Source organism: Rhyacophila brunnea, unplaced genomic scaffold, assembly GCF_057557595.1.
Source record: "Rhyacophila brunnea isolate RB1 unplaced genomic scaffold, BYU_Rbru_1.0 scaffold_17, whole genome shotgun sequence".
NCBI classification, from domain to species: Eukaryota; Metazoa; Arthropoda; class Insecta; order Trichoptera; family Rhyacophilidae; genus Rhyacophila; species Rhyacophila brunnea.
The window spans coordinates 3,630,682-3,645,198 of NW_028232827.1; the positions used below are offsets into that span (position 1 = coordinate 3,630,682).

A 14,517-nucleotide genomic window follows, 5' to 3' on the forward strand; every position below is an offset into this window, starting at 1 on the left:
AACCTCACCAAACCTAACCCAAACTAACAAATAATCCAGTATATCGGGTATTTTCAAAATGCGTTTTCCGCTGTATTCCGTATAACCGAACAGTACCAAAAAATCTATTTTTTAATGCTATATAGCATTAACTGCTACTTGGAAGCAGTGGCCTCCTACACAATTGTGTCCATGGTTATTTTATATTAAAAATTTTAATTTAGAGTTATATAGAGGCATTATCTTTCATGAGGCCCTTTTGCCTAAAAAATATTTCATCTTTGGTACAGTATTTATTGTGCTAGACCGCCGTATTTTTCAGCAGTCTACTGCAATTAATTAAATTGTAGTTAATTATTTAACATTCAAACTCAAATTACTCAAGATAATGTAATTTGGAGTTATGACCCTATAGATCTCAGTGTACGATATGGTGCCGGATTACTGGAACGTATAAAAAGTTGGAAAATAGAAAACATAAACAGATAATAAATGTCCTACATATCGTCACTGTATATTAAATACCCCCTATGTGGTGATTTTGGCAAAAATAAATGAGTTATTGATACCACGTGATGCGCATTTTTTTTCTCTACCATATGTATTATATAATTTGTGGAAAGATTAAATAAAAAATTAAATCACCAAATAAAATCAATATTAAATTAATACTATCTGAGAGCATCCAAAATCATGCACCGTAATTATTAATCCTACATGAGTGTCCGCCGCAATAGATCAGTATTAAAATAGTCTTATGTGAACAAGGCATGTTTACACACGATCCAACATGTTCAACACGGTGCATATAGAATTAATATTATGTGATAAAAACATGAAAATCACATTATAACATTTACGATTATTTTTTAAAACAGTTTTTTTCGATCTCAGAAGTTGACGCAAACCACAGAGAAGGTATTTAAAATACAGCGATGCTGTATTATGCATATAAATTTTAAAATATTAGTGGTATTATGGTAGTAACTAAACATAATGTTTTACATATAATTCAGAAACACCTTAGACACACACCCATTAAAAGAATTCTTGAAAAATATAGGTTTAATTATTAACATTATGGATGCTTGTTTTGCTGAAATTTTTCATTCATATTACTCACATTCTTTTTACGTTTTGTTATTATTAAAACTATTTTATGAGTATTCTTGACCTAAGAGACGAAACCTTTAAAATAATTTATAACACTGAAAGTGTTTGAATATAAACAAGCAAAAATATGCACTGAACAAATTTTACCTGCTGACCCCACCCCCACAGGCAATTGATTATTTGTTTTATTCAAAACAAATTTTATAACTTTTGAATCATATTTGGTATATTATATTATATGAATGAAAAGTAATACAGTCGAACCTCTCATAACGAGGAAATCATATTGTAAAAAAATGGCTTCCTTAACGAGTGACATTTCGCATAAGTGATGCGGAAAGGGGAAGTCCCATCTTCACATTACTGACTTGTGCACTGGGACATTCCGCGCCAGTGCATCATTCTGTGTTTAGCACTCGTTCCGCTAGCATGTTAGTGTCGCTTGTGATCAAACATTTTTCCAAACTTGTGTTCAGACATTATTTGTGATTTTCTGTCAATCTGACAATCTTCTGGCGCAATAAGAGAAATGCTGAAAGTATGGGAAACTGTTGCGTCGTATATTAAGAAGCATCACCCTAATAAGGCGTGGTTATGCGAGCTACAAATTTATTCAATGATAATGCTGTCACATTTTCACGAAATTTTGAAACGTCCGCAAAAACAAATGTCTCTAGACAGCTTTCTATTAAAAAAGAATTAGTTATTGTCATGGTAATTTTAATTAACCCAATGCTTACGGGCCCTTTTAATTAATGTGTTAATTTGCATTTGAAAAGCAATTAGCAAAAACACAATTTTGTGCGGCCCATAAGCATTGGGTTAACATAAGTAATTTTCTTAGTTACAAATAAAAAAATTGAGTAGGTACTTATAATTTTCGGCATGGAACGCATTATCATATTTTACATTAATTTATATAGGAAAAATTGTTTAGCTTAATGAGTATTTCACAATATGAGTAAGATTAACGTAATAAGTAGTAATTAACGTAGTAAGTAACGAATTATGCTCGTTGAGAGGTTCCACTATATAGCTAAGTGATACTTGTTTTCTCCATATACAAAACTCAATTATTTATACTTATAGACTTATGTAGCGAATATAGGAAATAAGTGACTAACAATATAATGATAAACAATTATAGCTATACATTGATAGATGATACAACATATTATAAGATAAATATGAGCTAAATGCTCAAATATTGTCCCAAACTCTCATATCACAATTTTCGGCCTCATGTGAATAGCATAATGCTATCACATGGAATAAATTAGACATATCATTCGTCAACGACCAACACGCCAGCGTCAATGAGATTTTGATACGCAAGCTTCGGTTCGGCGACGTCTTTCGTAAAATCTACAATGAACAAACTGTCGTCCTCGTCAAACTCGATGATCCGCACGAACAGCGCGTCGCTGCATATTTTCCTGAAGTTTCGCTTCAAATCCCCAAGGTCCGCCGACTCTGCCACCGACACGCCGTTCAGCTTTGCCGAAATGACTTGCGTGGGCATTTTCAGCCAATCCGGTCTGATCTCTCTTACATTATCGGCGGCGACTATTTCGCTGTTTCCGAAATCCACATAGTTGACTTTTATCTTCTTATCGATAGGATCGTATTGAAGTATCTTGGCCCGGTACCAGAGATTATCGAGTGAAAATTGGGCTATGCAAGGTTTCCCTTCTAAGATAGATTTCTCCACGGGCTGTCTGTTTGCCATCGACTGCATCTCGTCGTCTATTTGGGTCATGCGGGCCTTATGAGATTCCATCTGATGTTCGCTAAAGAGTATTCTAACCGTCAACTCACAATCTTCGGTGAAATTGAGAACTTCACAATCGAAAAAGTCACAATCCGACGGGAACTGCATGATCGGGTAAGTGACAAATTGTTGTATGATATCCTCGTCATCGATAATTACTTCTTCTTTACATTTTAAGATTTCCATTTCTTCCCTTCGATTCATTTCATTCCAATCGATGACCCCTGTAGTATCCATCGCAGGTACCTCAACAGTCGGAACCTGCATCGTGGGGATGTCCATCCCCGAGACCTCCGGTGAGTCTTCCATTACGCTTGGAATACTGTCATTCACAAAAATGTCACTCTTTTTGACAAAACGAGATTTTGGATTAGTAATTTCATCATTCGTTGCATATCCTAGAGATACCAAAGTTTCGCCTATATCGTGAATACTTTTCACTTTAAGTTTGATGGGTACAATACCGTCGACAGCTTCTCCCTGCACCGTTATCAGGCATTGCTGTTCAACGATCTGTTGATGTACAAAATCGAGAACATTTTCCGACCACAGTCCTTCAACGGGACTCAGTCCTATCAGCCGGCACTTTGTCGCTTGCAAGGGGACATGATGCATGACGATATTTTTACGCAGAACCGAAATCGCACACAGTTCCGTGTTGCCGTAATCGACAAACATCACTTCCACAGTATTGTCAGTTGAGATATTATTTATTCTTCCTCTGTAGTACTTATCGTCCACTTCCCACTTTGCGATGCACAGCTGACCAGGGTGCCAAAACATATCGAAAGGCATGAGCTTAGAGTTTTTAAAACGATAAGTGAGTGTCGAATTTAAGAACTCCAGAGTACTACTGGAGTGCACTACATCATGCAGATAGATAATGAAATCTGTCGTTACAAATGTCGGCATTCCGATGAATTCTTTGCTAGGCAATGGTTCTGAAGGAAGCCAGTCATCAAAAATAGGAGGAATTGACTCTTGACTCATGTCCAGATTCAATTCATTCGGAATCGACATCTCCTTATCTCCTGAGACGTTCTCGATGACTTTAATGGTTGCATTATCGATCGGCTTGAATGGTTCAGTTTGTTTTTCTGACTCAATATTACTTTCGTTCAGCGGAATTTTCTCAATTTCATCCACAACCTCAACTTTGGTAGTATCTCGTATGGCCAATCCTTGTTGGAGTATTTTATTATTAACAGATAACCAATCTTTCAACGTTGGAGTGACGGCATCTCCCGGAGTGACATGGTAGACCCACAACTCGACCGGAATACTTTTATTGTCTATCGGACCAGTTTTTGTAATATAAAACCTGTCGTATTGGCTTAGTAAATCTTGGCAGAATTCTTTAGTGTAATTAGGCCACTGGGTGCCCGCACCCGGCATAATACCGCTCAGGTGACATTTCACAGCGCGATCTTTTATCTTGGCAAATTTTTTATCCAGCGCACGCAGATTTTCAACAGGAACGACCTCGATCAACGCAGTATCTTTAGAGAACACCCTAACAGACGCCATATCTGTTAAAACTTCCTTGACGAAAGCTCGGTGCCATGTTTTAGTTGTATTTAAAAATGCAGCGCATGTGTCATCAATGTTCCACGTTGCTTCTTTATTTGGTTCGGTACCTTTTAAAAACTTCTCCAAATCTTTAGAAAGTTTATCCATCACGGTTTGTTGTGACTTTATGCCAATGTATATATCAGATGGACTGGCCGCCGAAAGAATGTCGACTTCCAGTTTCAAGATACCAGAGAGCTTTGGTTGTTCTTGCACCTCTGCTGACTTCTTCATTATTTGGTATTTAGGTATCATTTCCTCAGTGTCACCTTGCGAGCTGAAATTGTAAGAATTATAATATTGATTAAAAAGGTAAATTACTATTTACATGTCAAACACGTTGCACACACTGTCAAGTCCGTTCTGTCAAGTGAGTTAACTTGACAATGACATCTATGCATCTGGTCCTAATGGTTTGAAATTGAAATTAAAATTAATGGAAGTTTTGTACTATTTCATATGCTTTAGTGCAGTGATGGCGAACCTATGGCATGCGAGACGATTTTTCATGGCACGCGAATGTTTTATTTTGAAGACAGAAAGAATTACATACCTATAATTATTTAAAAAATATTTTTTTTTACAAAATAATGTGTGGTTTTAATTACACGTGTTTATTGTTACCGTAGAAAAACTTTTAAAAATCATTTCAAGTTTTTTGTCGAATTTAAAAAAAATATTTGTGCTTAAACATCTTGGCGGAAGAAAATATACATATAGGAGCATATCGTGAATGAAGAGTTGGACGCAGATTATGACATATCTGAAGACGAATTGGACCAACAGTATGCAGATGATGTGGAGCGTGATATCGAATAGTCTATTGAATTCTTACGATCTTGGAGAACAGGGCCTCATATTCCTATTATTCATGATTTCGATGATTTTCGATCTGGCGTGACATCGAATGAAACCCAACTCTTTTTCTAATTTTACGTACAATGTGGCCAACCTAGGACCAAAATCGTGGTCACACAATTGGGAAGACACAATAGTGCTGGAACTCCATATGTTTCTTGCCGTATCAATGCTGATGACGAGAGAAATAAGCACACATCAATAGAGGAGCATTGGAGTACCGACCCGTACTTGCACGCGGATTTTTTTGGTAAAATAATGCCCAGGGATCGTTGCCAGCTTATTTTACAGATGCTGCATTTTTCGGATCCCAATGTAACCACCTCTGACAGACTCGGTAAAATTAGATTACTACTGGAACACACGAGAAAGATATTCAGAGAGTCAATGATACCACACCAGATCTGTGTATCGACGAATCCATAATAGTGTTTAAAGGTAGATTAATTTTCAAGCAGTTTATTCCATCCAAACGCCATCGCTTTGGAATAAAATTGTTCGTCCTGTGTGATGTTCTCACTGAATACATTACAGACTTTATTATTTATTGTGGAGAAGGGACCGATATAGAGGACGCACACAATTTGGGAATTTCTGATGCGGTCGTCACGACACTGCTAAATGACTATATCGGCAAAGGTCATACTCTGTGGTGATAACTGGTACTCCAGTCCGGCACTATTTAAATATCTCCATGCCAATATGACCAATGCATGTGGAACGGTTAGGAAAAACCGAAAAGAGATGCCGGATTTTAAAAAATTGAAAAAGAGAGAGAGATTGAGGCTAAGTGCAACAAGTCCCCTTTTGGCTTTCAAATGGCATGACAGGTGAGACGTTCACATGCTAACCACGCTTCATGACGAATCTTTTGGGCCAACAGGAATCCAGGATTATTCCATATAAAATATAACACTCATGTATTTTGTAAAAAAACTCGTTAAATAAAACTTAAGATTTAAATATTAAATGTGTCAATTAAAAATAATTAATGTGAATTCCAAAACATAAAGGGCATATGTTTAAAAATTTAAGGGTGTGATTTATTGATTTTAACACATATCGGCAGTGCGGTGCAGAGCTCCAATTCGTTCAGGCATCATGGCTGACAAATGATTTGGGTAAGAACTTTGTTAGTAAAATATTTGTTCACGTATTGGCAATTCATTCCTATTTTATGTGTGTTGCAGCAATCTTTATGGGTTTGAAGTCAATAAATGTCAGGCCAATCATTTTTAACTGCCGTATTTATTATAATACAGGGAAGAATAACATTTAGAAAAAATGTACCGCAGACGGGACTTCTATCATATGGCAACTTACGCGGGGCGGGTATGGAAACTTACGCGGCGGCCGGGTTAAGGAATAAAAGATATGCCTTCGGCTAGAAACACGATCAAAGATGAACCTCAAGAACTAATTGTAATTTTTAAACTTTTAATATACAATATTCTTAAAAACCCTTCTTTCATTTTTATCCCATGAAAAACTGCTTTCAAAAAAAAATTTTGGCACGCGCACGTAAACAGGATCGCGAAACCCTGCTTTAGTGTTTCCTTTTCTACCATCCCGAATACCACCATACCTTTCCATCCCGAATCTCGAGAATTGAAATTTTTAACATTTCGGGAAATCCCGGATCTCGAGAATCTTTTCTCGGGATTTGGGATTTCTTTTCTTTTATTTTCGGGAATTGGGCGACGAGTTCCTATCCAGCCTAAAGATCGTAGATCTAGCTCTTTGTTATCTGCCTTTAAATATTTGAACGATCCGGTAAACAGCTGTCGTGACCGTGAGAAATCTGCATTCTTCCAGACATGTTCCAAACCAAAATTAATTAAAAAATCCAAAGCGCACCTGGTCCGTCTTTTATCCACAAGCATTCAAGACCTAGTGGTTTCCGATTCTGACGCTGTGCCCATTTTAAATCCCGCATACTATCTCGCCGAACTAAAAGCACTTTTTATAAGACACTTGTAAAGCCAGTGCTCACCTTCGCATCGGAAACCTGGACATTAACTCCGCGAGATGAACGAGCCTTGAACATTTTTGAAAGAAAAATTCTCCGCCGTATATATGAACCGATCAGGGACGGCACCAATTGGAGAAGATATAATGCTGAGCTCTACGGGCTATACGAAGATTGCAGCGCAGTTCAATCAATTAAGATTGGGAGACTGCGATGGCTAGGTCATGTGCATCATATGAATGACAATGAACCGCCAAAGAGAGTGATGTCCGGCAATCCAATGGGGCGTAGAAGAGGCAGGCCAAAGATTCGCTGGTTGGATGGAGCTGCCAATGACTGCCGTGTTCTAGGGGTACCGAATTGGAAAGCAGCCACACTGGATAGGGACAGGTGGAGGGAGCTGTTGGAGAAGGCCAAGACCCACACCGGGTTGTCGCGTCCCTGAGATGATGAAAGGGTACCTGGTCCGTCTTTTTTCCACAAGCATTCAAGAAGACCTAGCGGTTTCCGATACTGACGCTGATGCCATGCCCGTGATTGTGAACAACAGTGACGAAGGAGATATGACAAAACAACTTGAAAAATATGTCTAGCAATGCTCAAAACCAAACGTAAACATTGCACAAAATGCGACAAATGAACTTTTTTCGTCGTTTAAAAAAGTTTTGAATTGTTTTTGTTTTCTTACTTCTATTTGTTTGTTACTTAAATAAAAACAATCATATTTTTTGGAATTTGTCTGTTTTACACTGATTTTACGATTTTTGACAGGTTTTTTTAAATTCACTAGATATCTCGAGAATTCTTTTCTGGGAATCCTGAATCTCTAGAGTTCAAAATTTCATCATTTCGGGAAATCACAAATCTCGAGATGGTAACCCAACTAATGATGGTAACATGTAGACCTAAAATGTCGTGGATCACGGATTCGAATCCCGAACCGGGTAAAAAAAATATGAATGTTTTTTTTAATGTGTATTTGGAACCCAGCTCATTTCTCATAAAGCAAAAAATCTGTTAATACAACCTCGACCCTGTAGATGCCCACATGATCTTTTTACGATCGATAAAGGTGAAAAAAAGGGCCTGAAGATGCCGAAAGGTGAAACCAAGATCGCTAAAACCAATTCCAAAGGAATAGTACAAAACTCTCATCAATTAGAATTCAATCACTCAATCAATTCAATCAATTCAATCAATTGACCGTCAAATCATCACACCCTGATTAGAATAATTGAGTCGTATAGTATCAAAAGTAGATCTGTGCGTTATTCATCATTTCGAGAAAATGACGAAAAACGTTTTGTTGGGTTTTTTAGTATTATAATAGCATGAAATATGTTTCTACATTTAGAAATTAGAAATTCAATTCAAATTCAACAGTTCTACTTTTGTTTCCAAAGTATGGAACAGTTCTAATTCTGATACCAAGCCCTATTTTCCATCACAATTTTATACCACACAGATATGATTTTGATTCGAATATTATATTGCTAGTTGTACATTATGGTCAGAAGAATAATTTGGCATACTTAGTTAAATTTCGATATATTTGCGACAGTTCTACTTTTGATACTATACGACTCAATTATAATTCAACATATAAGGCTCCATCTATTTATAGTACCAATTCTTTGGTTTGTGTTCTGTGTGAACTGATTGGTTTCTGCACTGTACTCAATTGAATGTTCCATACCTAGACAAGCCCTTCTCGACAATGTCCACGTCGACAGAGCGCTCAAGTTCCGTGTCGGGATGGATATGCAGCAACAGTTCCATTTTGAAAGGTTGGCCCTTCTTAACATTCTTGATGGCTTTGGCGCTTTTCACTTTGAGGGGGGTGGAGTCCGTCATGTGCTCGATCAGATAACCGGTGGCCACCTCGTTCCACTTTTCGCCAAACTGCTTTAAATTGGCCAGCTGACAGAAGGTGGTCTGAAACAATATAATTCATATAACATGCCATAGACTGTACGTAGCTGGACAAATCGATCGCACAGAGAAATTCGTTGCATCAATAGATTTAAGCAAAAAAAATATTACCTACTCTCTGAAATGTTCAATAAATTAAGGCTGTCCAATGAAAATGTACAAATGTTTTTACGGTTAGTTTCATTCTATGGCAGCTTTATATTGCAATGATTCAAGTGCAAGCATAGAGTTTCTTAGAAATGTCTTTGAAATTTTACTATAATAAAGCCTTCGTTCAAACAAATGAAAAATTTGACACCAAGAGACATGCCACTTTAGCAGAATTGCTTCGACCGTGTAATTCTTTAAAAAAAAGTCATCTGAGTGATATTCAGTCTCGACTCACGTCATATATTATATGGGTTTTTTCAACGCCATTGCGATTCACCCTACTTTCATTCAAAATAAACTCACCAGTTGATCGATTTTAAGGAAATTAGTGAGCAGTTTCCTAAGGGCAGTCCAGTGAACTGTCTTGATGACTCCATAATCAACAAGCAGCACCTTTAATTGGCCTTCACATGGCATCTTGTTGACTTGTCCCCTGCACCAACCGTATTCAGTGTCGTGGACAGCCACACACATTCCTGCAATAAAACAATTAATTACAGTATGGCCCACCTCTGAGACTTTGGTTTCTATTGGAGACTACTTTAATGATTCCATAGACGAATGCAAAACGTTCGCATCGCCACCGCTGACATTAACTATGCACAGCGATTTTCGCATGTAATATGTGCGTGTCTTTTTTATTGAGGAATTCATAGGTCATAAAATGACAATTCTTACATTGAATACTCAGATAAACCATATTTAATATTCAAGAACGCTACAATCCGCAATTATAACCCAGCAACTATTGCGCTACTTGGTTTCGAAATTGTTTTTGTTGGATACTGTGAAACGAATTTGAAAATCGGCAGCAAGGCGTAGTTGCTAGGTTTTTAATGTTAAAAAATTAAGCAATTTTAAAATTTAACAATGTACAGGTTTAGGAGATTTTGCTTTTAAAAATATGTACAATAAAACACATTTTTGAAAAAATGTCCCTTGCTATGTTTTAAATTTGGACAGCTAAATAATTAGAAATTGCAGATAATATTATTTTACTGATCTTTGGATGAGTGTATTACCGATTTCGTAAGAATATAGCGATCCAATTGGAGACTCAATGCTGTAAGTGTCTTCCAACTCCTTAGTTACATCTAAGAAGAATTCGGAAAGTTGTAGCTGAAACAATTTAAAAAAACAAGATTGAGCATGGCCCCCACATCCTAAAGCGGGCCCCCAGACTAGAATCTTCGCTGTATTATGATAAATACGGCAATTAAAAATAGCTGGTATAACTGTTATCATGCCTAGATACATAAGGTTCGAAGTACCACACTAAAAAATAGAATCGATTGTTGAATTTAGCTGTGTTTACTTCAATGAAATCATTGATAGTCCTTTGTATTGAAAAATCACAGAGCCATGTTTGATGACGTAGACACGCTTGGGCGCCCATAAAAATTAATAAATCACTCACTATAATATTTTACTCATGTTAGAAACACTTAAAAATGCCATTAAAAATATTGAAAATAATAGCTTTTATGTGGGTGTCACATATTATTACATGTTTTATGGTTCGCGTAAAGTTGAGTCCACACTGGTTGAAATATTATAATAATTTCTTTTGTTATTTTTTGAGTGAAATTTGGATTTTTACTAGATTAAACTTTTCAGTCTTATTGAGCATTGTGTTATGTTAGTGATTGTCGTTTTATGTTTTATAAAAAAAACAATATTTATTTTGTAAAATCTGCGTAATTTTTTCTAAGTGCTATAAAAACATTTTTTGCGTGAGGTTTTAAAATTTTATAAACATTAAATTGCATGCAAAGATAATATGTAATATAGTTGAAAAGTCAATATTCCATGATTTATATTTTATATTATGTTGTATTATACCCGTGTGTTTTTTTTTATACTTACGTTTATTTATACGTTTTATATATTCCTTCATAGTAATTCGTAATTTATTGGTAAAACTCGCAATCGTCCTAACTAAAATATAATAATATATTATATTTTTTCATTCCGTGTGGACGCATCTTTACAAATATTTATGACTTTCAATAATGAGCTCGATTTATGACTTTCAAACAATTGGGGTGACACATGATGACATGACCATGAGTTATAAAAATAAATGACATAATCCAGAACACAAGTTCAAGTACATATTTAGAAATATTTCGATGACACATTATTTATTGTTTTCGGTTCGGTTTTTTGGTTGTCTTTTATTCCCGCAAACATGGTGTTGTAAAGATCGCGGTGAATATTCAACTTTACAAGGTAAATCACTCGGCGCACACTCAACTCGAATGAAAATATTTTGTATGCCTAGTGCGCAGGCGCTGTAAAATACCGCGTAGATTTGAACTGATGCAATCGTACCGGTGAATCTCAATAGATCGAGAGGGTTCGAAAGATCGATGATTATGAAATTAAAACAACATATTTTTGACAAAGTTATATAGGTGGAAGTAGGCGGATGGATCGGGCTATTTTTTAATAAAATTCTCAATGCCGCATGAACAATATTTCTTGCGTTATCCACAGGTCAAGGTTTGCGTATCTGACTGCTATACGGTCGCCCATGTGTTACGTACTAGCTGTATCCTACTGGAATACGGTCGCCGGGAAAGGGTTAAGGGTATAGTGTAATTAAGCGATTTTTTGTGTTTACCTACATCCACTTGAATTATGGAGTTGGAGAGTATCGACACAATATGTAATAAAAAATTGCATCGCACAACCATTATTCGCAAAGGGAAATAGTGCCACAGGGAACTATTTTTAGTATTAGTGCAAATTCGTGATGTGTGTTTATTTCATTTATCAGGTCAACTCGTCACGCCGGGCCTCCCTGACCCCGGGCCCCCAGGCTAGAGCCTTATCAGCCCCCCCTGGTGGGAGCCCATGAGTTTAATTATAATATATTGAAATATATCCGTTCTAAATCCAAATTGCACACTTGATAATATTAGTCTAAGGTCATGTGTATACGACTTACAGTTACGGGCTGAACAGGTCATACCGACTGATGGCTGAGCATCGGCTGGGCCTTACAATGAAACATGATTTTACGTGTCTGCCCCGAATCAGTTCAACTCATTCGTGATAAAAATATAGAATATGTGAACTGACCTTCCTGACCCAGAAGTTAGACGGAGATACTGTATTGCAAATGAGAACTTTGTCGTTCTTGTCCAAAATCTGCTTATTGAATCCGCATTGCTGAGACGGCAGCATCATATTCAATTTCGTGTTCTGGAAAAACATAATGCACAATATTAATTACAGATTATCAGCCAGGCAGCCAGGGACGATCCACTGCTGGATGAAGGCCTCCCCTAGCTCTCTCCACTCTTCTCGGTCCCTAGTTCTCTGCTGCCACGCACATCCACTGCACTTTGTAAGCTCGTTTATCCGGCGGGTTTTAGGGGGTCCCTGTGGCCAACATGTCAGCCCATTTCCATTCCATCTGCTTAGTGACCTCTTGTCTGCTTCCTTAACTGTTGGTTTCTTTTGTGATCCTTACGCATTAACAACATGCACTTTTCCATGCCATGTTGCACTCACGGTGGCCGCGCGGCTTAAGCGTTGGACTATAAAGCCGTGGGTCCCAGGTTCGAATCCTGGGTCTGGCAAGTACACATATTGTTTTTCAATTTGTGTGTGTCAGGGTATGGACCTAATAGGTTGAGCAAGTGGCTGACATCCATTTCTCGTAAAAAACAAAATCTGTCAACACAAACCTCTACTCTGTGGAGGCCCATATGATCCAATTAGGATCGGACATGGTCGAAAAAGAAGACATTAAGAGTCCATGCTTCACATGGATATGTGACCATTGGTAGCACACATGGTTGAATACTTAACGCTAAGACAAAATGGGAGGTCACTTTTGACAATACTATTCAGGCGCCCAAATGTACTACACACCAATTTGGTTCTGGCATTATTCATTGCCGTAGAAACATACGGGAAGCAATATATCATGGGTAAATCAAAGAGTTTTCTACTGTGCATGGTGAAAAACAGATATCTCCCCGCATGAATTAGTTCATTATAGTGCCTGTGCATGGATTTACTAACAATAGTGTGTAAATTAAACTGTCGCAATAATAACTGTTACACATGCAAAATTACTGACTTTCTCGCACATCTCATTCTTCAAGCGTAAGCAAAACGCGTTATTGTCATTTTATGGTGCCATTTGATAGGTTGTGAAAATTGGTAAACGTCAAAAATGCTTTGCACGGTGTAGTTCGTATTTTTTCCGACAGGTTCGCCACTATCGTTCTAGTGTGCAGGCGACGCAGATATCGCACAAGTTCCAACTATTGTATGAAAACTCAGACACCGCTGAACTAAGAACTTTTTTAATCCATGCATGCAATCTTGCAACTTGCACGATAATACATGTTTGCACATGCATTTTCTTGTTATGGCCGCGATAATACGTACTGACAGCAGTAAATCCATGCACGTGTAAACGGCTATTACATCGATGTTTTATTGTACAAAAAAAAAAATTTAACAGCTATCATGAAAACATCAAGCATATAATACATTTTTTGTTTTAACAATAAAATGAGACAAAACATGGAATTGAAAAATTTTAATGACACAACTTCTCATCACAGGAAGCAATGTTACAATATTAACCACTGCTTATCTGTCATTCCACTTTTTTTTATGCATAGCATTGTTCATCGACATTCTATGCATAAGGCCATAAGTTGTGAGATAAACGCTACTAAAAGGTCAAACAGTATTCAACCCTAAGTTTAGTGTCTAAACATGTGAACATCGAAAAATACAATCGATTAAATACTACAGTAAAACCTCATTAATAAGAACACTGATAATTCGACACCCCCTACGTATAGTATAAGTCCGTATCCGCAAAATGGTACTTTTCAGTAAACGATCTTAATAAATTTTAATGACACCACAATGTTATTTTTAATTTTGGAGTCGAAATTTTTTAGTTGATTGATTATACATAATATGATTGAATTTTTCTTTTTTCGATTAGTATTGTTGTATTATTTTTGAAATTATTTAATAAAGGGCAATCAAGTCAAAATATCCAAAAATGCAGTTACAGACGTATACGTAGGTGTCGAATTTGAAATTTGCCATAAATCGAAACTTTCGCAAAAAAAAATTCCCTTGAACATTATTATCATATAAAAACATACCATTGATTCGAATTTCGTAATAGTTT

At 36.8% G+C, this 14,517-nt stretch overlaps 1 protein-coding gene across 1 annotated transcript in view; it reads right to left on the minus strand.

Moving 5' to 3' along the window:
• Window positions 1–575: 575 nt before the first annotated feature.
• Window positions 576–14,517, minus strand: part of LOC147073568 (RING finger protein 17-like) — a 39,998-nt gene continuing 26,056 nt past the window's right edge. Inside the window, exons 14-18 of the mRNA XM_085944824.1 lie at window positions 12,429–12,551; window positions 10,364–10,460; window positions 9,645–9,817; window positions 8,956–9,194; window positions 576–4,709 (exon numbers count right to left, since the gene is read on the minus strand). Of these exons, the coding sequence (XP_085800950.1) occupies window positions 2,378–4,709; window positions 8,956–9,194; window positions 9,645–9,817; window positions 10,364–10,460; window positions 12,429–12,551 (2,964 nt within the window). The 3' untranslated portion in view covers window positions 576–2,377. The remainder of the gene's footprint in view (window positions 4,710–8,955; window positions 9,195–9,644; window positions 9,818–10,363; window positions 10,461–12,428; window positions 12,552–14,517) is intronic.